The sequence below is a fragment of the Salmo salar genome, chromosome ssa26 (genome assembly GCF_905237065.1).
Source record: "Salmo salar chromosome ssa26, Ssal_v3.1, whole genome shotgun sequence".
NCBI lineage: Eukaryota > Metazoa > Chordata > Actinopteri > Salmoniformes > Salmonidae > Salmo > Salmo salar.
The window spans coordinates 20,656,442-20,684,020 of NC_059467.1; the positions used below are offsets into that span (position 1 = coordinate 20,656,442).

Here is a 27,579-nt window from a genome sequence, read left to right on the forward strand (position 1 = left end):
GGCTAAACGCAGCTCTAGGGCATTGACATGTTTTTTATGTAACCTAAATAGGGGCTAAACGCAGCTCTAGGGCATTGACATGTTTTTTATGTAACCTAAATAGGGGCTAAACGCAGCTCTAGGGCATTGACATGTTTTTTAGGTAACCTATATAGGGGCTAAATGCAGCTCTAGGGCAGTGGGCTGTTTTTCCATATAACCATAATCATCATGCTGCTTATTTTCATCTTACGTAAATATACATTCATTGGTCTTTCTGGAGATTCATTCCCAATGCAAATGATGTGCAAATGCACATGACCGTATAAACACTCATCTTAACATCGCATCGTTGCCCATTAGAATATGATATATTTCTGGATAGAAGAGGACAGGAACTGCAGTCACTAAACGGCAGGCAGGGATATTTTAGGCTGGTAAGTGAGAACAAGTGAGCCCCCTTGGCGTGGTGTGAGTTAATAGTGTGATGCTGCTGCTCTGCCATCAGAGATCTAAGAGGGAGAGGGGGGTGCCCAACAGCCTAGAGCCTGCCTGCCTGCCTGCCTCATCCTGCCTGCCTCATCCTGCCTGACTGTCTGATTCTCCAACATGAGCCAGAGACAGACACAAAGAGAGACAGACCGGTAGACATGCGTATGATCAGTGAATAACGGCCCTTATTGATTGTGTTTAGGCAACAACAGTCCTTACCTGTTCATAGTTTAGCCGCTGGGCTTCAGAAATCTCTTTCGGCTTGGCATCGAGGATGTAGTCTCCTGCAGGGGAGAGAGAGCGAGGGAGAGAGAGAGAGAGAGAGAGAGGAGGCAACATCAGAGGACCTGGGGATACAGGCTAATTAAAGCAGCCACAGACACACAGGGGAGCTGAGAGGTCAAATATCATCAGGGTAGAGCCCTGCCCGCTCACCAGTGACATCACAGCCTGCTTACATCAATCCCAAGTGAAGAGGTGATATTATCGATTCTGTTCTGATTTCATAAGAAGTGTCTAATCCTCAGTGAGAAGCGGGATGTTGAGTGTTAAGCGCTGGCCAGCTGTTTTTCCAGGAAGGGTTCGGCCAGGCATGCGGGGTCAGTCAAGCCCTGGCTAGTGGGGAGCCGCTAGGGAGGTGTTAAGGGCTTAGTGTAGGTCCTAGGAAGAGCAGCCACTGGGGCAGGCAGGGAGAGCCTTGTGAAGAGCCCTGTGGTGCTAATCACAGTGCACCTGTCATCCAACCATTAACATCGCACCCAACTCCACCCTCCCCTCTGAGCAACACATAGCGGCAGTGTCTAGCTGTCAAAAACATACCCACTCGCGAGATATTTTATGTTACAAGATAATGATTCTGAGACTTTTATATCTGAAAAACAAAAATAGGCCTACTTTTTCTCATAATCCAATCATTTCTTACTTTAACAAAGTGAGCCAGTAGTCAGTGTGTTTCAGAGCCAGGGAGCTACTCTGATTCGATCTCCATTTCCTCTCCTCAGACACAGGCTTCCTCAGCCCTGGCCATGAACGCACCCGGCTGAGACCAGTCAACTGACTCTGACATTTCTATGCCCAGGGAACCCCCGGCCATACCCCCCCCCACCTCCCTCCGCCTGCCCCGTTCCCTGCCAGCTGACTGTAGACTACCCTCCCTGCCTGGGCCTCTACTGCTGCTGTTTCATGATTCACTGGCATGCTCCACAGAGTACTAAATCCCAACATCGACCAGCAGCCTCTTTAATACAACATACATCTCCTCCACTTCTGCCCCTATGGGCCTCACAGTAGTTATTAATACAGCGTCTGAATCTGCCCACATTAAATGGGGCTCTTTGTGAGCAGCTCTTTTTCACAAGCCATTGTTTTTTGTCTGGGCATGAAACAATAACTGTGCGTAATGAAGTGCAGTGGCGAGGCTAGGAGACAGGCCTATCTGCCTGTTCCTGGACATTACACAAGATGAATGTTTGACCAGGGACCAAACCATTCATTATGAGCTCTCAGCCACTAGCTGGAGTAAAGACAAAGCCGTCTCCACAAACACGGAGCTGCAATTTATGGGCACTTGTGAAAGAAGAGCAGAGACGGCTCAGAGGCATATCTGGGATGATACGCGCACACAGCCTGCATAACGCAGTTAAAGGTCGTTATTGTACAGAAGAGGGATGGCTACAACCATAAGCATTCCTCTGAGGAAATCTAACACGACACTGTCGGAAAAACAGGAGTTGCATGAAATGAAAACGCTGTGCTTCATTACTGTTTGTCACCTGTGATTTGCAGAAGGGTTGAAGTGCTCACTGAGTCAGGGTGCTCAAAAGAGACAGGGAATGTTTTTACACTGAACTTGGAATCAACCATGGGTATCTGTAGGAGCAGATGAGCAAGGTGCAGAGCTGCAGACAGAGGGAGCAATCAGGGGACTCCATCTGGGGCACAATGGGGGAGAGGGCCCTGAGTGGGTGGGAGAGGGCCCTGAGTGGGTGGGAGAGGGCCCTGAGTGGGTGGGAGGGGTAAAGGCCTCTGGCTTCTTACTGGTATTGAACATAGAGCCATGTGGTTGGAGTGAGTTCTGTGTTCCATCAGACCCACACACTAGGCTACCTCTTATATATCTAAAGATGGGCAACTATGTGTCTCTCAATGTGCTAATGCTTTGGGTCAGTCTGAATGGTCTCCTCTCTCAGGGTTTCATGTCAGTTGACCAGCAGGGTACAGTTGCCTCCTCTCTTATAAAAAAGTATTTGGAGAAGGTCAAATTAGATTTGCCTGGTCATAGTGTAGTCTGACAATGAAATGCACACACTGTAGATGATACTTTTTCTCCTAGCAAAATGAACCAAACTCTAATGCATGCAATTCAATTATAATTGATCAGTCATGGACACCAAGCGCTATGGACTCACAGAGGCAGATTCTGTGGGGAGGAAACATAAGGCTATCCATTAAGAGAGCTCAATAACAGACACAATTACTCATTCTAAATGACATTTTCCTAGCCAATGCATCCTAAAAATGTAACATCTAACCGAAAGGTAACAACATTATTATCCCTGGTACAAAACACACTAATGAGAAGTCAAGTCAACATTTGAGTTAGGCCTAATGAAAAATACTTGAAGAGAAGCAGCAAACTGAGAAATGCAATGAGTATTCGCATGACTGACATCAAAAATATATTTCTTGACGATGAAGAATCATCCCTCTGTTTCCCAGTCACATTTTGCTCTTTATATTCTATCTTGGTAGCTAACTAACTAATCTGTCCCCCAATGAAGCACGACAGTGTACACTGTAATTAAACCATGGTGAGAAATATCCTTAGCCATAAATTAACGACAGTCTGTGTCTTGGCCCATAATGACTAATACAAATTCAATAAAAACCAGTTGAATCTGCTAATCACATGCAGAATGTAGGACAATGTAGCACAAACAGTCAGGAGTCTTTTAGTGCAAACTGACCTCTATACCGAACTCCCAAATGATCATATGAAAGTAAACAACTCCCATGGCATGACTAATGCTGATATATTTCAGGACTCCTGGCGTCTCTCAGAACTCAGCAGCTGGTGACTACATTTCTCTTATAGTTAGAGTTGTTATTGACTCCTAACAGTCTTTATATGATGCATTTAGCTAGAACACACTCATAACGGGACACTAGTCATAGCACCAGTCAAAGAATTATAGAGCCTGTAAAATTGAAGCCAAACTGACCACTGCCATGAAAAGAGGGCTTGGCTATAGTGACAGATTTTTTTTCTCTATAGCTTAGATGAGAATGTCTTTAGTAACAGGACACCCCTGGTTCTTCATCATAACAGCACCCAGCTATGGAGGGAGGCAGTGGGGTCAGCGTGCCACGCATGGAGAAAGAACACAGCTCCTGTTTCCCTGACGTTAGCAGGCCTTGGTCCACAGGGATTCTTCAGTCCTCCTGGTCAGTCTATACTGGACCATACCACCTGACCTCACATGGGTATTAGCGATGCGCGGTTGAGCTGTTTGTTCATCCACGCCCGCTCACAATTGGTAATAATCCATCCACAACCGCTGATGAAAATCTGAGACCCTCACCCGACCCACAAATACAGAAAATGCGTTGTACAGTCTGAGATGGTAGGCTATCTAAAAATGTTTCCAAAATGTCAGAAATTATAAGCAGAAACGTAGGCCTATGTTAGTCAACTATGTTAGTCTATAATTTGATACAGGCAGCTTCTCTTCTGTAATTACTTCTTGACCTAGAAGACTAAATAAACCTTTGCTTACCAGAATAATGTTAGAAATCAATAGTGTTAATGTTTCAATCTATACTGAACAAATATATGTAAGGTGTTGGTCCCATGTTTCATGAGCTGAAATAAAAGATCCCAGAAATATTCCATACGCACAAAAACCTTATTTCCCTCAAATTAGTTTACATCCCTATTAGTGATAATTTATCCTTTGCCAAGATAATCCATCCACCTGACAGGTATGGCATATCAAGAAGCTGAATAAACAGCATGATCATTACGCAGGTGAACCTTGTGCTGGGGACAATAAAAGGCCACTCTAAAATGTACAGATTTGTCAGACAACACAATGCCACAGCGTGCAATTGGCATGCTGACTGCAGCGATGTCCACCAGAGCTGTTGCCAGAGAATGCAATGTTAATTGTCTCTACCATATGCCACTTTCAACATTGTTTTACAGAATTTGGCAGTACGTCCAACAGGCCTCAACCGCAGACCACGTGTAACCATGCCTGCCCAGGACCTCCACATCCGGCTTCTTCACCTGCGGGAGATTCTGAGACCAGCCACCCGGACAGCTGATGAATCTGAGGAGTATTTCTGTCTGTAATAAAGCCCTTTTGTGGGGAAAAACTAATTCTGATTGGCTGGGCCTGGCTCCCATCTGGGCCTGCCCTCCCAGGCCCACCCATGGCTGCGCCCTTGCCTAGTCATGTGAAATCCATAGATTAGGGCCGAATTAACTTATTTCAATTGACTGATTCCCTTATATGAACTCTACCTCAGTAAAATGGTTGAAATTGTTGCATGTTGCGTTTATATTTTTGTTCAGTATAGTTGACATTGTTAAAATTGTTTTCTGTCCTCTTTCATCTCTGCTTCTCTCACACAGCAAATACATTCTGGGACCAAGGAGAAAATTGAATGACTTAAAAAAAACATGAAAGATTTTATGTGCAAAAATGTCCAAATGACATCAGTTTCACCGGTTTAGGAAATTAAAACCTGTTAAAACAGCTCAACATGTTTTTGTTAAGATCTCAGTCCGGCTTGGATGCATATTTTATGTGGTTTAAATAATAAGATAATAACAATAAAGATAATAAAATGATGGCTTACACTTTTATGATGCTGATAAAGATAGCACCGCCACCTTTATAGACTGTCCCTAACCACACATTCATTCTCTCAAGATGCTGAAATAAATAATAATCATTCTTAATTCTGCAGGAGTTAATATTATATTAGGCGATGTGAGAGGTTATAGACCTACAGTCAATCCACATTTCAGTTAGGCTACTATTTCATTTAACCCATCTGAACAGTAGTTCCCTTGATGTGCCATTTTGAATTCCACGTCTTGAGACTGTCGAATCATCACACATGACATAGCAGTTCTGGCTATCATCCTTTTTTACCACTTTACTACATTTTCCCCAAACATCAACTCTCCATTTCACAGATTTTCTATTATTGAATTAAACTCCGACATTGTCCTTTTTGCCTCAGTGGATCGATTTTAACTTTTCTGCCCAAGTTCCCAAATGCATTTGGCAATTTGCGTGCATTTAGGGCGCTACAGTTAGGCCCTAAAGCTTAGGCTACACACTAACGCCAGACAGAAATAATGAAATGAAAACCTCAATGTAGTCTATAGATATGAATTGCACATTTATGGATTTTTTTTATGCATTGTTTTCTCTTTATTCAACTCGCCCACCCTTCATCCATACAATATTTTATGACCCTAAACCCACCCACCACATCTGTGGGGACTCCAGGCATATCACTAATGGTTATACAAGTACATATGCACTCTTCTGAGGGCAGGTCTAGCAGCTAGGTGACGACCAGAATGTGTATAATGATCCAGGCACAGTGTTGAATTTATTACAGAATCTTCCATTGTATTCACTGGCTAAAAATCAAGTGGAGGTTTTGTTTATTTAGAAAGAAAACTCAGGTAAAATTGGTCAATTCACAGCAGCTATGCAATTACTGTGTGCCATTGCTTAAATCATATGAAATCCATATTATATAGCAATTTATCCTAAAGCTAGGAGAGGCAGCAAATCCACAGTCTACTGAAGGGAGGTGAGGAAATTAGTATAATAAAACTGAAGGGCCAGGCAAGCAGTGAGGCAGGTCCTGTGATTATTCATACAGTAATGCCTTCCCAGGCAGTGGGACATAATTACAGCCCTCCAGTACTCTGTCATTAAGGTCACATTGCACTTCCCAGGCTAGTTTCTACTACAGCTCAATGCTCCACTGCACTGGTGTACTACAGTTACAGCCAGACTAGCAATTTGTGACATGGACCTTCCAGGCAGGTTCAAAACCAAAGAAAAATACAGTATTTCCCATTGCCTTTGAGCACTGTCAAGGTGGCTCGAATTTGTATCAGGCTTAGAAAAACAGGTCACAACTGTCCTTAAACGTAGATAAATACTAGAGACCGGGAATAAACTGTACACTTCACCCTCCGGGAGGGCAACTAAAGGTCACTGATTTAAATTACACTTGGGTCCTTTGGTTTCATAAACAGATTCTCACTCATACTCACCAAGATATTCCATCAACTGTTCAGCAGTTATGATCTCCATCATTGGTGGCATCTTCACCTGTAATGGAACCACATACATTATTTAACAAACCAAGCAACATGACTAAAGTTAGTCAGGCCAATAGAACCTGGCTGACAGGCATCTCCCTCCCCCATGATTATGGTTCACAGTAAATACACCCACACCTGGGAAGTGGAAAACTGTGTTTAAAGTCACCAGAAGTGCACTGTTAGCGGTTGCACAACTGTCAGCACACACACAGGCGTTTGAAGCAAAGAATTCTGTTTACAGTCACTTTCATGTCACCCATTTTCACAGTAGGTGGTGAAGTTTTAGGGAAGGTTTCAGACACAGCGCTGCAGTTTAAGTTGTGAAGCCACATACTGAATCAGAATCTCCACTGCCTGCCAACCAACTGTCACTGACAATAAATAAACATTATCTTTATGATGTAAATGAAACCAGAGGCTTAAAAATGACTCAATTGGAAGCTCTCGGAGACTACTTATAAGAGAGGGACTGAGCTGCCAAGGCCGCAGCATGGGGAAATATATACAACTGGGTCTATGGTATAATTGGTCAATGTGACCTGTCAACAAACTCCATCATGAAATTACAATAATTGAGTATTAAGAGAAAATAAAGATGAATGCATATGAGTGGTATAATTTCAACTTTAACTTAAATTCTGCCCAAACGAAGGAAGATTATTTATGAATCTTCAACTTTTCATGGTATTCTATATTCTGGCAGGTGACAATAGCTTATTTTACTACTGATCATTACATTTTTATTTGAAACTGATAATACAACAGATAGCGTGGTTATGATGACCAGCTTCAAAATTACTTCCCTATTAGTAATTTAGTATTGACAAATAATAGATGTGGAAATGTTTCAAACGGCATCATGCACACCACATGTAAACTTGTCTCAGAGGTCAGGTTATGATGTCAGTCATTTACCTTCCATGCCAGCAATAGGACATTCATAATTGCCAGCAATGGGCATGGACCGTTCTCGTTCTGGGTAATGATAGGTGTGTTTTCTTCCTTCCACTTGATCCACTTGATGTGGTATATGGACTGGCCAGCGCCCCGGTCCTTGGTGCACGGGATCTTAGTTCCATCAGCCCCATACTCGCTATGTAGTGTTATTGCCAGCCCCCTGTCCTCCAACCCTTCACTGTTGAGATCGAAACTGGGACAGGAGTTGAGGTTCGAGAAGGACTCAAGTGAGTCGGCGCTCCTAGATTCTGCCGCGATGCACGGGTCACTCCCACTCTGCAAACCCTCGCATATGGTTTTGTCAATCGCAACTCCACATTTGACGTTTCCCGTATTTGTTTTGTCCGAACATAGGTGTGTCGGTTTTGCCAGCTTCACTGGTTCAACTGACTCACAACCCAACACCTCAGCTTCACCATCTGTAATCCTTGCCCCAGTTGAGGAAGGCTCGCCATCCGTTTTATTGTTTACTAACTTTGAGGTGGCACCCCCGCTATTTCCTGTAGCCAGCTGCGTGCCATATCCCATCCCGTTACTCAAATGATCTCCAGATCCAGAGGACAATGTCTCCGACCAACCACTCGATTGAATGTTCTTCTCTTGCACCGGGAGAGACTCGATCATTTCTGCCACATCTAATTTCTCAACACTGGAGATAGCATTACTAGCAGTGTTAGGGGCACTACTGGAGCTAGTAGTACAACTAACCAAAGTACTGAGAGAATGCTCACTATTCTTGCACGTATCGGTCGCTCCCTTCATTCCGCCAACTGTTTTAATATCACCCATTTCTCCTGCAATAGTAGCACATAGAGTACTTCCTCCAACATCTCGATGCAGGTTTGCATTTTTCTCCATTTCGATTTACACACTGTCGACAGCTTTTAGCTAGCTTAATTCCAGCTTCAGCCCCACAGACGCCATGACATCTCTGCCAGTGACGTCACTGTAGAAAAGCCCAGAGTTCTGGAAGAAATGCCTCTTCAGGCCAAGGAGAGGCAGTAGAGAATAACTGGAAATTTGAGTGCTGATTTTCATAATTTGGGTGTGCTGTGTACATTTTTAATCCGTTTGCAACAAATTACACATGCTTTCTCGGTATGGTTTCCTGTCATTTTTACATTCATATTAATTGTCCCCCACGATTAAATTGGGGAGGGGACTGTGGATCTGTCTCCATCCTTTCGTTTATATGTTCATTCATACTTTAATCACATGCGATTTCTCTGAAAGCACTGGGCCGATTTGGACGAAACTTGGGTGAATAATGAGTCTTTCCATAGAGAGCCGGCATTTACAAAATTACTCTGATTGGCCAGATGGTGGCTATAATAAGAGATTGAAAATGCACATTTTGAAGGTCACGCTCCTCACCCTGTTTGACCTAAAGTCAGGAAATTCGGTACAAAGGCCACTCCCCACAAGGAACAAATTTGCATCAGGGACCCATAAGGTCCGCCCCGATGGATTTTCCGCAATTTAGAATTTTGTGAAAAACACTTAAAATGCTACTCTGCGGGCACCGAATGGCCGATCTGCACAAAACTTTACATATGGGATTTATGGACAAAGGTCTCTTAATGCAATATTTTCCAGACTAGTACCGAAAACAACATGGCCACTATTGACCAATAAACTTTCACTTATGCATGGTCTGGCACATAAATGCATATACATCAGTCAATGATATTCATATTGTAACACAATTTGTTGCACATGCTGCAAACACTGTCAAGAACATAGTGATGGGTCGTTCGCGAACGAGTCGGCTCTAAGAGCCGGCTCTTGTAGGTGAACGTTGGGAGCCGACTCGCACTTCAGAAGAGCTGAATCTATTTATAAAAATATTTTAAAAATTAAGTTATGAATAATCAAAAGATTTAAATGAATAGAATTGACTAATTCAAAGAACGACATTAAAAAAAAAATATAGGCCTACATTCTCAAGAGCATACACATTCGTTCTGTCTGCTCAGACTAACAGCCTCACCTGTTGTTCCTGTCAATCAGACATGCAGTGTCAACCAGTGAACCAAAGATGCGCGAGGGAGGGCCGAGCCAACTCACTCACAGGCACACACTTAGAAGCCGAGGAGAGAGAGTAAGGACAGCTGTGAAAACAACAGTTGGAAAATGAGTCGGAAGCACAGTAGCATTTGGATGCATTTTAATAATGTAGACAATGTTAGAGCACAGTGTAGAATTTGCCAAAACAAAATCTCCTATAAAGCTGGTTCTACGCACAACCTACACCGGCATATGCGAACTGTGCACCCAACTGTGGAGCTAGCTGTAGCGGAGCTTCAAGAAACTAGCGGGCCTGCTAGTGATAGTGGTGGAGCCAGCGTATCCACTCAGTCAAGTAGGCCTACTCCACGAGACACAGCAACGCAGTCTTCTATAGACAAATTTATGCCAATGTCTATGTCTGTAGCAAAACAAGGCCACATTTATATTGCATTGGCTAAAATGATTGCCACCGATTTCCAGCCATTTTCCAGCCATTTTCGATTGTGGAGGACAGAGGTTTTAGAAATTATAGCAATAGTCTAAATCCAATGTACACCATTCCAAGCCGGAAAACCCTTTCAAAATCACTTATTCCACAACTTTACGAGAGCACACAGGCGTCAGTGCGGGAAAGAGTACAAAAAGCTATTGCAGTTTCCCTTACCACTGACTGCTGGACATCAAATCAAATTTATTTATATAGCCCGTCTTACATCAGCTGATATCTCAAAGTGCTGTACAGAAACCCAGCCTAAAACCCCAAACAGCAAGCAACGCAGGTGTAGAAGCACGGTGGCTAGGAAAAACTCCCTAGAAAGGCCAAAACCTAGGAAGAAACCTAGAGAGGAACCAGGCTATGAGGGGTGGCCAGTCCTCTTCTGGCTGTGCCGAGTGAAGATTATAACACCACATGGCCAAGATGTTCAAATGTTCATAAATGACCAGCATGGTCAAATAATAATAATCATAGTAGTTGTCGAGGGTGCAACAAGTCAGTAACACAAGAGTAAGTGTCAGTTGGCTTTTTCATAGCCGATCTTTGAGAGTATCTCTACCGCTCCTGCTATCTCTAGAGAGTTGAAAACAGCAGGTCTGGGACAGGTAGCACGTCCGGTGAACAGGTCAGGGTTCCAGCAGGTCTGGGACATGTAGCAGGTCCGGTGAACAGGTCAGGGTTCCATAGCCGCAGGCAGAACAGTTGGAACTGGAGCAGCAGCACAGCCAGGTGGACTGGGGACAGCAAGGAGTCATCAAGCCAGGTAGTCCTGAGGCATGGTCCTAGGGCTCAGGTCCTCCGAGAGAGAAAGAAAGAAAGAAAGAGAGAATTAGAGAGAGCATATTTAAATTCCCACAGGACACCGGAAAAGACAAGAGAAATACTCCAGATGTGACAGACTGACACTAGCCCCCCGACACATAAACTACTGTAGCATAAATACTGGAGGCTGAGACAGGAGGGGTCAGGAGAAACTGTGGCCCCATCCGATGAAACCCCCGGACAGGGCCAAACAGGTAGGATATAACCCCACCCACTTTGCCAAAGCACAGCCCCCACACCACTGGAGGGATATCTTCAACCACCAACTTACCATCCCGAGACAAGGCCGAGTATAGCCCACAAAGATCTCCGCCACGGCACAACCCAAGGGGGGGCGCCAACCCAGACAGGAAGACCACGTCAGTGACTCAACCCACTCAAGTGACACACCCCTCCCAGGGACGGCATGGAAGAACACCAGTAAGCCAGTGACTCAGCCCCTGTAATAGGGGCTGAGTGGAACTTTCTGTCCATTGGGTAATGCACAGGGTAACCACTTCTTACATGTCGGTTACATGTCACTTAATTAAAGATTTTTCGATGTGTAGCTGTCTTCTGGACTGCTTTGAGTTCAGCGACAGACACCTCAGAGAACTGTTGAGAGGAACTGAGGAACTGTTGAGAGTTGCCAGAGAATGGAAAGTATATGGAAAAGTGGTATGTTGTGTTAGCGACAATGCAGCTAACATAACCAAAGCCATGAACATTTTTTAAATGGACCCATCATCCATGTCTTGCCCACACAATCAACCTGATTGTAAGAGATACTCTGAAGGTGATGAACAAAGTGTGGACAAAGTGAAAGCATCTGTGGAATACTTCCACAGGAGCACAGTAGGTACTGAAAAACTAAAGTTTACACAAAGCCAGATGGGGATGCCTGAGCTGAGGCGTAAACAAGACTGCACTACAAGGTGGAATTCAACATTTTATATGTTGCAGCGGTTTCTTGAGTCAAAGGATGACATCATCTCTACCCTGGCCATTGTCAGGTTAGAGATGTGCACCTGTTGATGCTTTGACCCAAGAGGAATGGGAGGTGGTGGAGGCGGTATGCAGAGTCCTGGAACCCTTTGAGCAGGTCACTGTGGAGATCAGTGGAGAGAGGTACAGTAAGCAGTTATTACTATATCATTATTTAATCCAGTATTATATATGTATATGAGCAGTAGATGAGAATGTCGTATCAGTAGACAAAACATGAACCTGAACTAATAAGTTACTGTTCTCTCTTTTCAGCTATGTGACAGTCTCAAAAATGATACTCCTGTGTAAGGGTTTGCAGAGAATCACAGCCAGACACCAGAGAGAAACAAATGTAACCACAGGACATGTGACAGTGTTGATAGACACCCTATGGTCATCAATGGACAGAAAGTTCCACAGAATGTAATATAGTCATGGGCTATCAGAAAACGCTGCACTTGACCCCATGTTTAAGAAGTTAGCTTTCAGTGATGCCAGAGCGATTGATGAGGCTCTTCAAAGAATAACCTCAGTAGCAGGGAGGGACAGCCCCAGCAGTCAGCTGGCTTAGGCACCAGGGCAACAGGAAGAAGAGGGATCAGATGGAGCAGAAGCACCAGCAGTAGTGCCACAAATGTCTGCTGTTTGGATGCTGTTTGACGAGAGAGAAACTGGGGATGCAGCACAAAGGAATCCCTCAGCAGATGCTATTTTATTTATTTTTATTTCACCTTTATTTAACCAGGTAGGCCAGTTGAGAACAAGTTCTCATTTACAACTGCGACCTGGCCAAGATAAAGCAAAGCAGTGCGACAAAAACAACAACACAGAGTTACACATAAACAAACGTACAGTCAATAACACAATATAAAAATATATGTACAGTGTGTGCAAATGTAGAAAAGTAGGGAGGTAAGGCAATAAATAGGCCATAGAGGCGAAATAATTACAATTTAGCATTAACACTGGAGTGATAGATGTGCAGATGATGATGTGCAAGTAGAGATACTGGGGTGCAAAAGAGCAAGAGGATAAGTAACAATATGGGGATGAGGTAGTTGGTTGTACTATTTACAGACTGGCTGTGTACAGGTAGAGTGATAGGTAAGCTGCTCTGACAGCTGATGCATAAAGTTAGAGAAGGAGATATAAGACTCCAGCTTCAGTGATTTTTGCAATTCGTTCCAGTCATTGGCAGCAGAGAACTGGAAGGAAAGGCGGCCAAAGGAATGCCATAATGGAAGTCCGATCCTATTTGGAGGAGCCCCTGCAGATCCTCTGAGCTGGTGGAAAAACAAGGCCTCTGTCTACCCACGGCTTACTAAAGTCACGACAGGGAGACTGCATAGCGGCCACATCCGTTCCCTCCTTTCTGAATGCAAATCTCTCATAAAAGCAAAATATGGTCAGCATTGCTGTGTGCTGCTGGTTATAACATGGCAATAAAGAAGAGAGAAAAGAGGGACCCGTTTAATGTTTTAAGTGGGATGCTGCAGTTTTGCACATTGTTATTTATTTTTCTTTGATATGGTGCAATATTCTATTATTATGTTGTTCAGATTGTATTCGTTTTGAATTGTTACATTTATATGCATTTTGTTTATATACATTAAAAAAGTTACACTTTAAATGCACATGTGTAATAGCATACTTCTTTTTTACATTTATTTCAATTTGTGGGATGCTGCAGTTTTGCAAATTGTTATTTATTTTTCTTTGATGTTGTGCAATATTCTATTATGCTGTCCAGATTGTATTCGTTTTGAATGGTTAGATTTATATGCACTTTGTTTATATACATTGAAAAGTTATACTTTAAATGCAAATGTTTAATAGCATTATATTTCATAACAAACCAATGCATTTTTAAATATATTGTGGTTAAGGTAGAGTATGATTTCATTTAATAATTTAATTAGAATTGTTTTAACACCAATCATAGTCAAACTATCGCAAACTATTTGACTTGAAAAAATACAAAACATATATTTTTTAAAGAGCCGGCTCTTTAAAGCCAAAAGAGCCGGACAAAAGAGCCGGCTCGTTTTTGGTGAGCTGAGCCGAACGAGCCGGCTCACTGAAAAGAGCCAGGAATGCCCATCACTACAAGAACATTCATATCGACTAAACAGTGGTGCTAACGGCACATGTTTATCTGTTGATCTGTTTGACTCAGAGCGTTGAAATGTGGCACACATGCTCAGGGATGTGAGTCTAGCTAACCCACATTATATCTCAGACACCAGATTTTGACGAAACTTGGGTGAATGATGCGTCTTGCCATAGAGATCCAGCACTTACAAAATTACACTGATTGGCCCAAGAGGGGCGCTATAGTAATGAACTGTACGTACGTTAGTCACACGCAACATCTCAGATACCACTGGCCCGATTTGTATGAAACTTGGGCGAATGATGCGTCTTGCCATGTAGATCCGTCATTTACAATATTACATTGATTGGCCCAAGGGGGGTGCTGCATTATTCGTGGGGGATTACATGTTTACTGTACCTCATACTTCTGCATATTAATCTGGTACTGGTACTCCCTGTATATAACTCCATTATGGTGTATTTTATTGTCCCCCACGATGAAATTGGGGAAGGGACTGTGGATCTGTCTCCATCTGTAAATTCCTAGGCTCGTCAAACGCTATATCTCAGACAGCAATGTCCCTATTTTGACAAAACTTGGATTAACGATGCGTTTTGCCATAAAGATCTGGCATTTACAAGATTATACCGATTGGCCCAATGCAGGAGTTTTTAGTAAATAACTGAATTGTGTTAGTCACACAATATCTCAACTGGTAGCTGCAGCAGACTGACAAGTTGTTATGAGATTTCCAGTTCAGTCAGGGTAGTGGCTTTTTTTAGCCACACAGTGGCAGAAGCTACACAGTGAAAAGAACAACGCTGTATGTCTGATGTACAGTATGTCTAACGGGAAATAAGAGATAGGCATTTTTTCTAGTCAATAGTTACAAAGAGTGCGTTTTCGCTAACCCTAACCCTTTCCTAACCTTAACCTTAACCTAATTATTCTAACCTTATCCTAACCTGCTGTGTAAGTTCTCCTAACCTGTTACAAAACAGTCACCTCTGGTTGTAGCTGTATGGAAGTGGCGTTTTTAGGGAATCTCAACAAAGACGATCAGTGCAGAGACAACATTCAACAAATTCACAATGAATTCAACACAAATAGCTGTCTCTGAGCAGTGCAAATGCATGTGGGGCCACACACCTCTATATCGATTGTTCCTTGAATTTTTAAAAATGTTTCCCCCCAATTCATATAGGCATTGACATTTCACGGTGGAATCTATTGTAGTGATGTACTGTATTCAATACTGAAATCATATTCCATTAAATCAGGGTACAGGGATATTTTTAAAACTCTGTCCAAGACAAATGCATTATTGTCAATACATGATATTGTATTATACAAAGCCATGAGTGCATGGAATTCCCTTCCATCTTATACAGCGCAAGTGAACGGCAAACCTGGTATCAAAAAACAAATAAAGCTACACCTCACAGCACAACGCCTCTCCCCCATGTGACCTACTTGTTGTTTGAATGTACTAACATGTATGTGCAACTGATAGATGCACACACACAAAACATGTTAATGTTTTTAAATGTATGCAAATTGTCAAGTATTTTGTCTGTAATGTCTTTTTCGTTATATGTCGGACCCCAGTAAGACTAGCTGTCGCCATTGGCGTTGTCTAATGGGATCCTAATACATAACAAATATTAATTTGTAGGCTAACTTGATATTGAAAAGTGGCTTGGTTTGTCGCTGTTGAATTTATTGCACTTGAATTGTTGTTTTCAACAAATAAGCGGCCCTATCAAATAAAATAAAACAGGTTTTGTTGCGCTAGTGAGGTAGGAGGGACTAGAACGCTGACTGCGCGCCTGACGTCAGGCCGTTAGACAAGCGGTGAAAGGCGGTTGTGAAGGTACTGCCATAAACAGAGCGCGGACTTCGCCTTTAAGAAGTGCAAATCGAAACAGTAAAGCGTTCGCCGTGTCAATGTTCTAACAATGAATTTAATCGATATGGTCTTGATACAACTCTTGCTGTTTAATTGCATATGGACCATTAAAGGTACGTTTGGGCATTCTGATTCATACAGCAAGAAAAGTGTTTAATCGCTAGCTAGCTCGCTAATCGGATTCAGGAAATGGTAGCAAGCGAGCTAGGCTAGCAGCGTTAACGTTACCTAGCTGGGAGGGGTCCAGCTCCTGTTTTTTTTTTTTACATTTATGGTTCCGCTAGGACTATATCGAGAGAGCCTAAGAAAGGTCCACCGGAGTAAAATAAGAATGTAACTGTGGTGGATATTTTTCTTAAGACATTCTCAACTATCTAGAATCTGATGTTTACTAAAAGTTATATATTATCAACATACTAGTCCTCATCACTGCAGTGTCAGTCACGCACTGTTAGTTCAGAGAGTCGAGTACAGTAGTTCCCAAACGTGAAATGGGTTCCCCTGAGAAGGTGATCTTAACAAACAAATTAAAACTTTTTTTTCTCTTCAATTGGGTTTAGAATACAACTTGTTAGTGTCGACTAAGACCTTTTACGCTATTCGAATGTGCTTTCATAGTTCTGGACATCCGGCAGGACCTAAAATTGAGTAAATATGAACACATGGCATTAACTAACGTTAGGGGGTATACTTTTTCCAAATGGGGTCCTCTGTATATTCTAGTGTCAATTTAGGGTCTTGTGCAGTAAACGTTTGGGAACCCCCAGGTCTAGTAGCAAGTTGATTTGTGTAGATGTTTGCTGTCAAAGTGATTACATGCTAATGTACAGAATGTTCTAGCTATTTCGACAGAAAGGAAAAGGCTATTCACACATTGTGACACTGTAAATTACAACTGTCATTCTCATGATATGCCCACTCACTGACTTTTTTCTTTTTGTATTTTATATGTACACAGCCTAGCTAGATCTCTATGGCTCTGATGCAAACATGACTTGATTTATATGGTAGGCTATATGTAGTTAGTGATCTGTATTTTCATCATTCTAATCTGATTTGAATTCATTCAGCACTCAGAGCTCCTGAAAACATGACACATATGGACAGGATGTCCCCTGTGATGTAGTAGCGTGCATTAGAAGAGACTTTTACTGACCCATGTAGGCTTTTTCATAAACATGGCATCAAACGTTTGACTTCATCATTATTCTTCGCCCTGTTAAGGTCCCACTCCATCTGACTATACACCTCATCTGTCTGACATCGCATGCATTTTTAATTTCCCTCTCCTGTTTGCTATGGGATAAAAGACATATGCCGGGTCTGTTTTTTACCTGCTCTGACGGTCTGTTTTTTTCGTGTGTGTGTGAACACAAAGTGAGTAATTGATCTGCCTGAAGCTGCTGTGGGCCTTGTGTTCCCCTGTGCCCCCTGAGCATTGAGCTCCCCTGCAATTCCTGACTGGTGTCCTGTTTGTTCAACGATGGAAACAGAAACATTCCACTGCAGATTAAGTGTTGTTTCAGAGACGGCTAGGTCTGGTTAAATTAAATGATCATGACTTGGATTTCATTTGCTCCTCATAAATTGTTATTGTGTTGTCAAATCCCCATTTTGAAATTACTAGTGCATCAATAATCATCCTAATTAATTATTTTGTTTGTTGATTCCACTTGAGAAACTCTCATTAGCTGATAAAGTAGAATGAACCATGTTTCATGGCTCTCCTCGGTGAGCTAATATTCCCACTCATATGCATTAATGATGGGTGTTTTGTTGACTTAGTTATGTTATTCATGATGGCCAAGTTTGAGCCTTTCGTTTTTCTATTTGTCTTTTAGTACAGTAATGACTCCAATCCATACAAAGGACTGGGACATATGCTCAAATTCTAATACTGTAAAAGTACATTGTTCCTCCCTGTCTTCAACTGTCCTTATGGGGATGACTCTTCTCATGTGGTTTGATTCGTGAAGCAACTCAATGTTACGCCATATTGATTTTACCTACCCTACCATGTCTGATCACGGTTCACTTGAAGGGTGTAAAGAATAATACTTTAAACAATGCCTTCAGCATCAAATTGGTTCACCTGATGTTATGTTGGGGGTCAGATAGTAATTTTGATGTCAGGGCTGTCAGACTAATGGCAGAACTAAACAGAGTAGCAGCAGAGCTCTGTGTGAGGCACATGTTCCCTGGTGTGTCTTTAACCTCTCTTGGGAATGTGGGACGTGACCGTCCCACCTGCGGGACACACTATTCAACAGCCAGTGAAATAGCAGGGCGCCAAATTCAAAACAACAAAAATCTCATAATTCAAATTTCTCACACATACAAGTATTTTACACCATTTTAAAGATAATCTTCTCATTAATCCAACCACATTGTCCGATTTCAAAAAGGCTTTATGGCGAAAGCATAGCATTAGATTGTTAGGACATCACCTTGACAAGAAAAACCACACAGCCATTTTCCAAGCAAGAAGAGGTGTCACAAAAACCAGAAATACAGCTAAAATTAATCACTAACCTTTGATAATCTTCATCAGACGGCACTCATAGGACTTCATGTTACACAATACATGTATGTTTTGCTCCATAAAGTTCATATTTATATCCAAAAACCCCATTTTACTTTGGCGTGTAATGTTCAGAAATGTTTTGCCTCCCAAAACTTACGGTGAATGAGCACATCAATTTATAGAAATACTCATCATAAACGTTGATAAAATATTAACCCCTGTGCGGCCTCCGTCCCGTATGCGGGATGGACATCCCGCGAAAAATCATATCCCTATTAGCATAACAAAATTTTATTAATTTAAAAAAAATGTTTTTCAAATTATATCGTTTTATAGATACACCTCTCCTGAATCGAACCACGTTGTCAGATTTCAAAAAGGCTTTACAGCAAAAGCAAAACATTAGATTATGTTAGAGGAGTATATCGTAAAAGTAGCCACATGGCCATTTTTCGACCAACCACATGCATCACAAATAAGCAATAAGCAAGAAGAGGTGTCACAAATAACCAAAAAACAGCTAAATGCAGCACTAACCTTTTGACAATCTTCATCAGATGACACACCTAGGACATCATGTTACACAATACATGCATTCTTTTGTTCGATAAAGTTCATATTTATATATAAAAACAGCATTTTACATCGGTGCGTAACGTTGACTAACTATTTTCCCTCAAATGCATCCGATGAAACAGAGCTACAATTTACTAAATTACTATTCGAAAACATTTTTTAAATGTAATATTGTCATTCTAAGATTTATAGATGAATATCTCTTGAAAGCACCTGTAATGCCAGATTTAAAAATAACTTTACTGGGTAATCACACTTTGCGATAAAAGGGGATGCGATACTCAGAACAATAGGCTAGCAATAGGCTAGCCATCTTGGAACAATCGCATATCACATCTAGTCTTGTATACTATTGTCAATAATCCCTTACCTTTGGTTGTCTTCATCAGAAAGCACTTCCAGGAATCCCAGGTCCACAACAAATGTATTTTCGTTCGAAAAAATGACTCCTTTATGTTCCAAGAGCTTGTTCTTGTTAGCGCGTCTGAAGGCTGCTCCAAAACTTCCGTCGGCCACGGGACAGCCATTTCGAGAAAATGCATTTTTTTCCCCATTTAGGTTCGTTCAAACATGTCAAACGTTGTATAACATAAATCTTCAGGGCGTTTTTCAACAAGAGAGCCAATAAGATTCGAGGGGGACGATTGTATTGTGTTTCAAAACGTTTCGAAAGGGGAGGGTAACCAGGGGTGCCGGCGTCATAATGGTGATGGCCCTCTCCGTGTGACTACGTTCCACAGCGTCTCATTCATTCAGTTTTAACAGTAGAAGGCTCAAACCAATTTGTGAAGACTGGGGACATCTAGTGGAAGCAATAGGAAGCGCTCAATGAACCATAGCTCACGGTGTGATTAATAGGCAACGTGATGAAGTTGAGTTCGCAATTCAGAATTCCACTTCCTGTTTCCATCTGTCTCGGGGTTTTGACTGCCATATGAGTTCTGTTATACTCACAGACACCATTCAAACAGTTTTAGAAACTTTAGGGTGTTTTCTATCCACAAGTATTAATTATATGCATATCCTAGCTTCTGAGTTTGAGTAGGAGGCCGTTTAAAATGGGCACACATTTTTTTCAAAAATCGCTTTAGCGCCACCTATCCTAGGGGAACGCCAAGAGGTTAAACTTTAAATCAAAGAATTATAGATACACTTCTCCTTAATGCAACCACTGTGTCAGATTTCAAAAAAACTTTACAGCGAAAGCACACTTTGCAATAATCTGAGTATAGCGTTCAGACATGAAACCAAACCCGCCATTTTGTGGAGTCAAAAAAAACTCTGAAATAATAATATAAATATTCACTTACCTTTGATCTTCATCAGAATGCACTCCCAGGAATCCCAGGTCCACAATAAATGTTTTGTTTTGTTCGATAAAGTCCATCATTTATGTCCAAATACCTCCTTTTTGCTCACGCGTTCAGTCCACTACTCCAAATGCAGGAAGCGCGCGAAAATGTCATGACGAAAAGTCAAAAAAAGTTATATTTACGTTCGTAGAAATATGTCAAACGATGTATAGCATCAATCTTTAGGATGTTTTTAACAAAGATCTTCATTAATATTCCAACCGGATAATTCCAATGTCTTCAGAAAAGAAAAGGAACACAGCTCACACTCACGTGAGCGCGCACCTCTGAGCTCATGTCATTTCCTCACTCATCTGACTCCAGGCCCTCTTGTTCGTTCCATATTCACAATAGAAGCATGAAACAACATTCTAAAGACTGTTGACATCTAGTGGAAGCCTTAGGAAGTGCAACATGAACCCTAAGTTACTGTGTACTGTATAGGCAATCACTTACAAAACTACAAGCCTCAGATTTCCACACATCCTGGTTGGATTTTTCTCAGGATTTTGCCTGCCATGTGAGTTCTGTTATACTCACAGACATTATTCAAACCGTTTTAGAAACTTCAGTGTTTTCTATCCAAATCTACTAATAATATGCATATCCTACCTTCTGAGCCTGAGTAGCAGGCAGTTTAATTTCGGCACGCCTTTCATCCGGAAGTCAAAATACTGCCCCCTACCCTAGAGAAGTTAAGAGAGCGTTTGCTGCCAACTGTGTGAGTGTGTGAGTAGAGAGGATGCCGCCCAGAGTCCGTGATGGTTCACCATGATGTTTGCTTTCTGTGGAAAAGAGGATATGAGCCAGACCCAGCACTGCCTTCTGTGACTGGAAATCAAATGATTACTGCGGAACCAGTTCTCTTAGAGGACCATGACAATGTTCTTTCATAAACTAAGAAGATATGTCCACTCCAAACGCAATTTTAAAAGCACAGATTTGTATTCAAAAGGAGAGTTTGGGATTAAATTGGTCACCACTATAGCAATTGATGTCCTCTAGGCTTAGGCTATATGCTCAGAGCCTCAGATCATTGTACACTGAGTGTACAAAACATTAGGAACACCCACCTAATATTGAGTTGCATGGACTCTATAAGGTGTCGAAAGCATTCCACAGGGATGCTTCCCACAGTTGTCAAGTTGGCTGGAAGGCCTTTGGGTGGTGGACCAATCTTGATACACACGGAAACAGTTGAGCGTGAAAAACCCTTGACACATTCAAACCAGTGTGCCTGCACCTACTGCCATACCCCGCTCAAAGGCACTTAAATCCCCCTGAATGGCACACATACACAATCCTCCTCCCCTTCATCTACACTGATTGAAGTGGATTTAACAAGTGACATCAATGAGGGATCATAGCGTTCACCTAGATTCACCTGGTCATTCTATGTCATGGAAAGAGCTGGTGTTCCTAATGTTTTGTACGCTGTGTATTATCTTATACATTTTACTGGAAAGGCAAATTATGTTATCAGTATTTGGGTTTCAAAATCTATAATTCAATGCCAGATGCCACACGCAAATTAATAATGAATGTGAGATGTTGTCATAAAACCATATATTTGATTCATGGGTGGATATTAATGATTTGTTAGGGTTTGTGGTAACAGATTCTTCCCTTTTGACTCAAATATGTTTCCAGGGTTGGAAATTAATTATTCATAGAGGGAAAGCAGGAGATCTGGCTTATCTGTTCTTGTTGAGAGAAACATTTTTTAGCTGGTACTGACCCAAAAGCCATCATTTCTAAAGAGGAAGTAGAGTAGGCAGCCATGTTAATTGACTAGGAACATCCCTATGTTCCAACGCATCATATTCTCTTCACTTGTTGAGATGCTGTCTTTTCACTAGCGCTGTGGCAGTCCACACACCGGCTTCATTTTCTCCCATTCTGCTGTTTCACACAGACATTACATGGGGTGTGTGACTTCCCCTGACATTTGAATGTATTGGACAGCATTTGCCAAGAGAAGATAAGATGTCAGCAAGACTCCGAGAGAGCGACTCTGCCGAAAGGCCTTGCTTGTATGTGGAGAATAAAACAGTGTTTTGGAGCCATCAGGAGTTGCACTGAGTCCTGTGCTTTGGTAATGCACAGTGGCTTGTTAGGGAGGCATAGCAAAGCCTTTCAGAATGTGGGGTTGTGGGAAAAATATGTAATCCTGGATTATATTTCCCCTCACATGTCCAAAGAACTTCAATGACTTTCCACAATTGACATTGTTATAATATTGTATTTTGTTAGTTTGAAGCATGCAGAGCAGCATTCTAGTATATTCACACCCACAAAGGCAAATATTGACCATATTCAAGATGTGCAATGTCAGTGTCAGAAATACACAGGGGCAGAGGGGCTTTGTGCATTTTTGCCCCTAGATTTTCCATATTTGCCCCCGAAAGCTCTTGACAGAAAAGCTGCCCCAATCTTTTCCAAAACAAGTCAACGGGCAAAATATGCCCTTTAGATACTTTTTTTCTCCATTGGTATCACACTTCATACAGTATGTGTCCACAAAGGATTGTCCTTGACTCATCCAATCAGATAAAGTGCACTCTGCTGGCAGCTGTCTCTTTCCCCCCAGCACTCCCTCCTTCTCACCCTCTTTGTTGTCAACATTCTTATTTTTGGTGCATTTTCCAAGTTGTGAAAATGCTAGTGTTCTTGTCTGGTGTATTGTCAACTAAGGTCAGAGATTGCTTAATTGGATTTCCCCTGTTCAAGGTCATCCTTTCCATGTTTCAGGTGTAGCCTAATGTGCAGGCTATAAACAAATAGGCCCCATGTACGAAATGCAGGGAAGTTTGTCTAGTGGTGACATAGTATTGATACCCAAGGCAATATGACATTTCTTCACCTTAGGAGGAAATGTGATTCACACAATCATTTTTTTTGCTTCTCTAGTTTAAACCTCTGAATAAGCCATGATTAACCCACAGCTGCATTTTATCATACTCTTACCGTAGTGCGTGTAGGGTTGGAACTTTCAATAAAGACACTCCCGCTCTCAGCTGGTTGTAGTGTGTATGGTGCTGCAATAGTGTAAACACAGTGACATGATTGGCGGAGCTGTTTCCGTTCTGTTCCATCCCAGGGTGAGCAGACAGAGGTGTGTGTGTGTATCACCAACATGCACTGTAAGATTAATGGGTCATGACAGGAAATGGGTGCTTTGCTGTGTTTGTGTGTGTGTGTGTGCGCGTGTGTGTTTTTGAAAGGTTGAAAAACACAGGGAAATCAAATTGTATTGGTCACATACACATGTTTAGCAGATGTTACTACGAGTGTATCGACATGCTTATGCTTCTAGATCCGACAGTGCAGCAGTGTCTAACAGGTAATATCTAACAAATTCCACAAAAGCTAGTACACACAATCTAGTAAAGGAATGGGATGAGAATATATAAAATAGATATGTATATCATTATGGTAGGAGACTATAACAGTGTTAAGTACCTCAATGGACCGTAAAGGTAATCACTCTACAAACTATCATCACTGTGCCCTTAAGGAAGTCACAAATATTATGGACACATTAGAAATAGCGGATATTTGGAGACTAAAAAACCCCGACCTAGTGAGATATACATGGAGATTAAATCAAGCTAGTCATCTTGACTACTTTCTTGTCTCTTTCTCTCTTGCATCAAAGGTTAAGTTTTAATAAGAGACAGAATGAGATCGGATCATCATCTAATTGGCATTCACATAACTCCTATAGATTTTCCACGTGGACGGGGATATTGGAACTGTAATCAAAGTTTACTGGAGGACAACTTATTTTTAACTAAGACAAAATAATTTATAACTGCATTTTTCCAGTATAATATAGGTTCAGCAAATCCCCTTATTGTTTGGGATACCTTTTTAAATGTACCTTCAGAGGTTATTCAATTCAATATTCATCAATAATAAAAAAATAAGTTTCTGGCTAAAGAGACAAGACTAACAAGGGAAATCCATGAACTAATAGTACAGGTAGATAGCAATTAAAACAATACTACAGAGATACAAAACAAGTTAGAGGAAAAAGAACTTGAACTTATTCAAGAACGATCTAATGTAATCTATGACAAAAATAAAGCAAACTGGATGGAATATGGAGAAAAATGCACAAAATTCTTCCTCAATCTCCAATACAGGAATGCTAGCCAAAATAATTTGCAGAAACTCGTTACTGAAGACGGAGTCATCTTTGATTCTCCGAATTATATTTTAAAAAGAGAATGCTAATTATTTTAGGCAGATGTTCTGTTTTCCGTGTCATCCTCTCCCACTGAATGAAAATTACGGTAAGGAATTATTTCCAAATAATATAAAAATGGAAAATTAACAAATGTACAGAAAGATCAGTGCGAATGCCAAATTACGGAGGAATACCTTTTTGAGGCTATTAAATCCTTTCAGTCTGGAAACACCCCAGGGCTTAATAGCATATCAGTAGAGGTATATCAAGCCTTTTTTTGATTATAACTACTCCTATAGAAATGGTAGTCTGTCAGGTACTCAGCAGGAAGGTCTGATTTCTCTCTTATTAAAACAAGACCCAGATGGCAAATATAAAGTCCCTGTCTATCTAAAAAAACTGGAGGCCCCTTACACTTCAATATTGCGACGCAAAAATACTAGCGAAATGCATAGCACTCAGAATTAAAAGGGTTTTACCAGGTATTGTTCATCTTGATCAGACAGGTTTTTTACATGGATGATACATTGGAGATAATATACGACCACTGCTAGAAATAATTGAACATCAACATCAAGTAAGACTGGATTTTTTTATTTTTTATAAATGCCTGTATTTTTTCAGTTTCGGTAAATCTCTTTATAAAATGGGTAAAAATAATGTATAGCAACCCCAGGTGTAAAATAGTAAATAACGGATACTTCTCAGAGTTTTGAATTGTCAGGAGGAGTGAAACAAGGTTGTTCGCTGTCACCATATCTATTCGTTATGGCCATCGAAATGCTAGCTATTAAAATCGGATACAATAACAACATTAGAGGATTAGAAATCCAAGGCTTAAAAAGGTGTCCATGTATGCCGACGACTCAAGTTTTATTGGAATTTTGAAAAAATACAACTTTTACATTACCCTGCAGTTTACCTATAAAATAGGCTGATGGTGAAGTAGACATACTTGGTATTCATATCACAAAATATATAAATAAGCTCTCCACAATGAATTTCAATAGAAAACTTGTAAAAATAGACAAGATCCTGCAACCATGGAGAGGTAAATACCTGTCTATTTATGGAAAAATTGCCCTGATTAACTCCTTAGTCATATCTCAGTTTACTCAGTTACTTATGGCGCTGCCTACTCCTGATGATTCGTTTTTCAAATCATATGAGCAAATAATATTTCGCTTTATCTGGGACGCTAAACCAGACAAAATAAAACAAGCCTATCTATATTATGAATTGGGTGGGTTGAGATTATTAAATATAAAGCACTAAACCTCTCTCTAAAAGCTTCACTCATTCAAAAGTTTTATTTGAATCCTAAATGGTTCTCGAGTAGATTAATAAGAAAAGCTCATCCATTGTTTAAAAATGGCCTTTTTGCCTTTGTGCAGATTGCCATGTCTCATTTTCGATTAATTGAAAATGATACTTTATTCAAAGTATCTGTCTTTTTCAAACAAGTATTGCTTTGCTGGCTACAATTTCAATTTCATCCCCCTGAAAAGAGAGAACAAATATTATGTCTGAACTCAAATGTGCTGGTTGATAAAAATACCTGTATTTATGGGATAGATGTTTGAAAAGGGTATTTTGTTCTTAAATGATATTGTTATTTGGAATGGTAGAGTTATCAGAAGTGCATGGGAAGGTCTGCTCAATCCAATAGTACAACCAGTTGATTACAGCATTACCCCAAAAATGGAGGATGCAGGTGGCAGCGGGAGGAGGTAGGGAACTGGTCTGTCTGCCCAATATATATATATATATAAAGGATCAAAACTGGCGAAGGAATCAAAATAGAAAAGTATACCAGTTTCATTTGAGGACCAACTGTGCCATACAGATTGCAAAATAGTTGGGAAGAGATTTTTGATGTACCGATTCCATGGTACAGGGTGATTGAGTTGATATGTAAAACAACGCAGGATTCAAGACTTTGTGCTTTTCAGCTAAAATTATTATATATAATTCTTGCCACCAACAAAATGTTGAATATTTGGTGCATAAAATCATCGAAGCTCTGCAGATTTTGTTGTGAGGATACAGAATCAATAGACTATTTTGGTATTGCCCATGGTCCCGTGTGGCTCAGTTGGTAGAGCATGGTGTTTGCAACGCCAGGGTTGTGGGTTCGATTCCCACGGGGGGCCAGTATGGGGGGGGGAAATAATTTTTAAAAAATGTATGAAATGTATGCTTTCAGTACTGTAAGTCGCTCTGGATAAGAGCGTCTGCTAAAATGACAAAAAAAAAAGTAAAATGTAGGTAGCCTGTTTCTGGTCTCAGGTTCAGGAATGGCTGAAAATGGATCTAAAATTAACCCTAGAAATGGTACTGTTAGGAGATCTGGAGAGACCTGGTCAGTCAATTACTAATACTCTTAGTAAAAGTATTTATTTTCAACTCGCAATCTGTGGATAGATGGATTGGGATGTGGAATTGGAGACATGTGGGAGTGGAGTTAGAATGATGGGCAAATATAAAAGTCTAAATAAAACACACTTTTTATTATGTTTGAATGACACTGAGGGGCAGTGTTTTTACAACTAATGCCAGTTTGCCTGAGGCTGATGCCGTGCAGGTACACATGCATATACTCACACTCGCATTCAAATAAACGCATACAAGAACACACACATGCATGTAATAGTGCCAGACATATTCAGTTGGCATTGCTGTAATGATTTTAGTTGTTATTTATTTGCATTGTTTGCTGTTTTCTGTCTTTTTTTCAATTTAGTTCATTCTCTTGGTTGCTGGTGCATTGGGGGGTGGGGAATGGAATTAATTGTATTTTTTATTTTTCTTCTTTGGGGGTGGACTGTGGGAGGGGTCTCGAGTGGTT

General features: G+C 41.1%; 2 protein-coding genes across 3 annotated transcripts in view; one reads left to right on the forward strand and one right to left on the reverse strand.

Annotated features, from left to right (window-relative positions):
- LOC106587341 (ubiquitin carboxyl-terminal hydrolase MINDY-2) overlaps positions 1-8,750 on the reverse strand; it is a 35,385-nt gene extending 26,635 nt beyond the window's left edge. For both annotated transcript variants that reach the window (XM_014175659.2, XM_014175658.2), the window contains exons 1-3: positions 7,748-8,750; positions 6,782-6,839; positions 691-755 (exon numbers count right to left, since the gene is read on the reverse strand). In XM_014175659.2, the coding sequence (XP_014031134.1) occupies positions 691-755; positions 6,782-6,839; positions 7,748-8,647 (1,023 nt within the window). In that variant the 5' untranslated portion in view covers positions 8,648-8,750. The remainder of the gene's footprint in view (positions 1-690; positions 756-6,781; positions 6,840-7,747) is intronic.
- A 7,250-nt stretch (positions 8,751-16,000) lies between these two features.
- The window catches only part of LOC106587342 (disintegrin and metalloproteinase domain-containing protein 10), a 105,194-nt gene continuing 93,615 nt past the window's right edge, over positions 16,001-27,579 (forward strand). Inside the window, exon 1 of the mRNA XM_014175660.2 lies at positions 16,001-16,200. Coding sequence (XP_014031135.1) covers positions 16,137-16,200 — 64 coding nt within the window. The 5' untranslated portion in view covers positions 16,001-16,136. The remainder of the gene's footprint in view (positions 16,201-27,579) is intronic.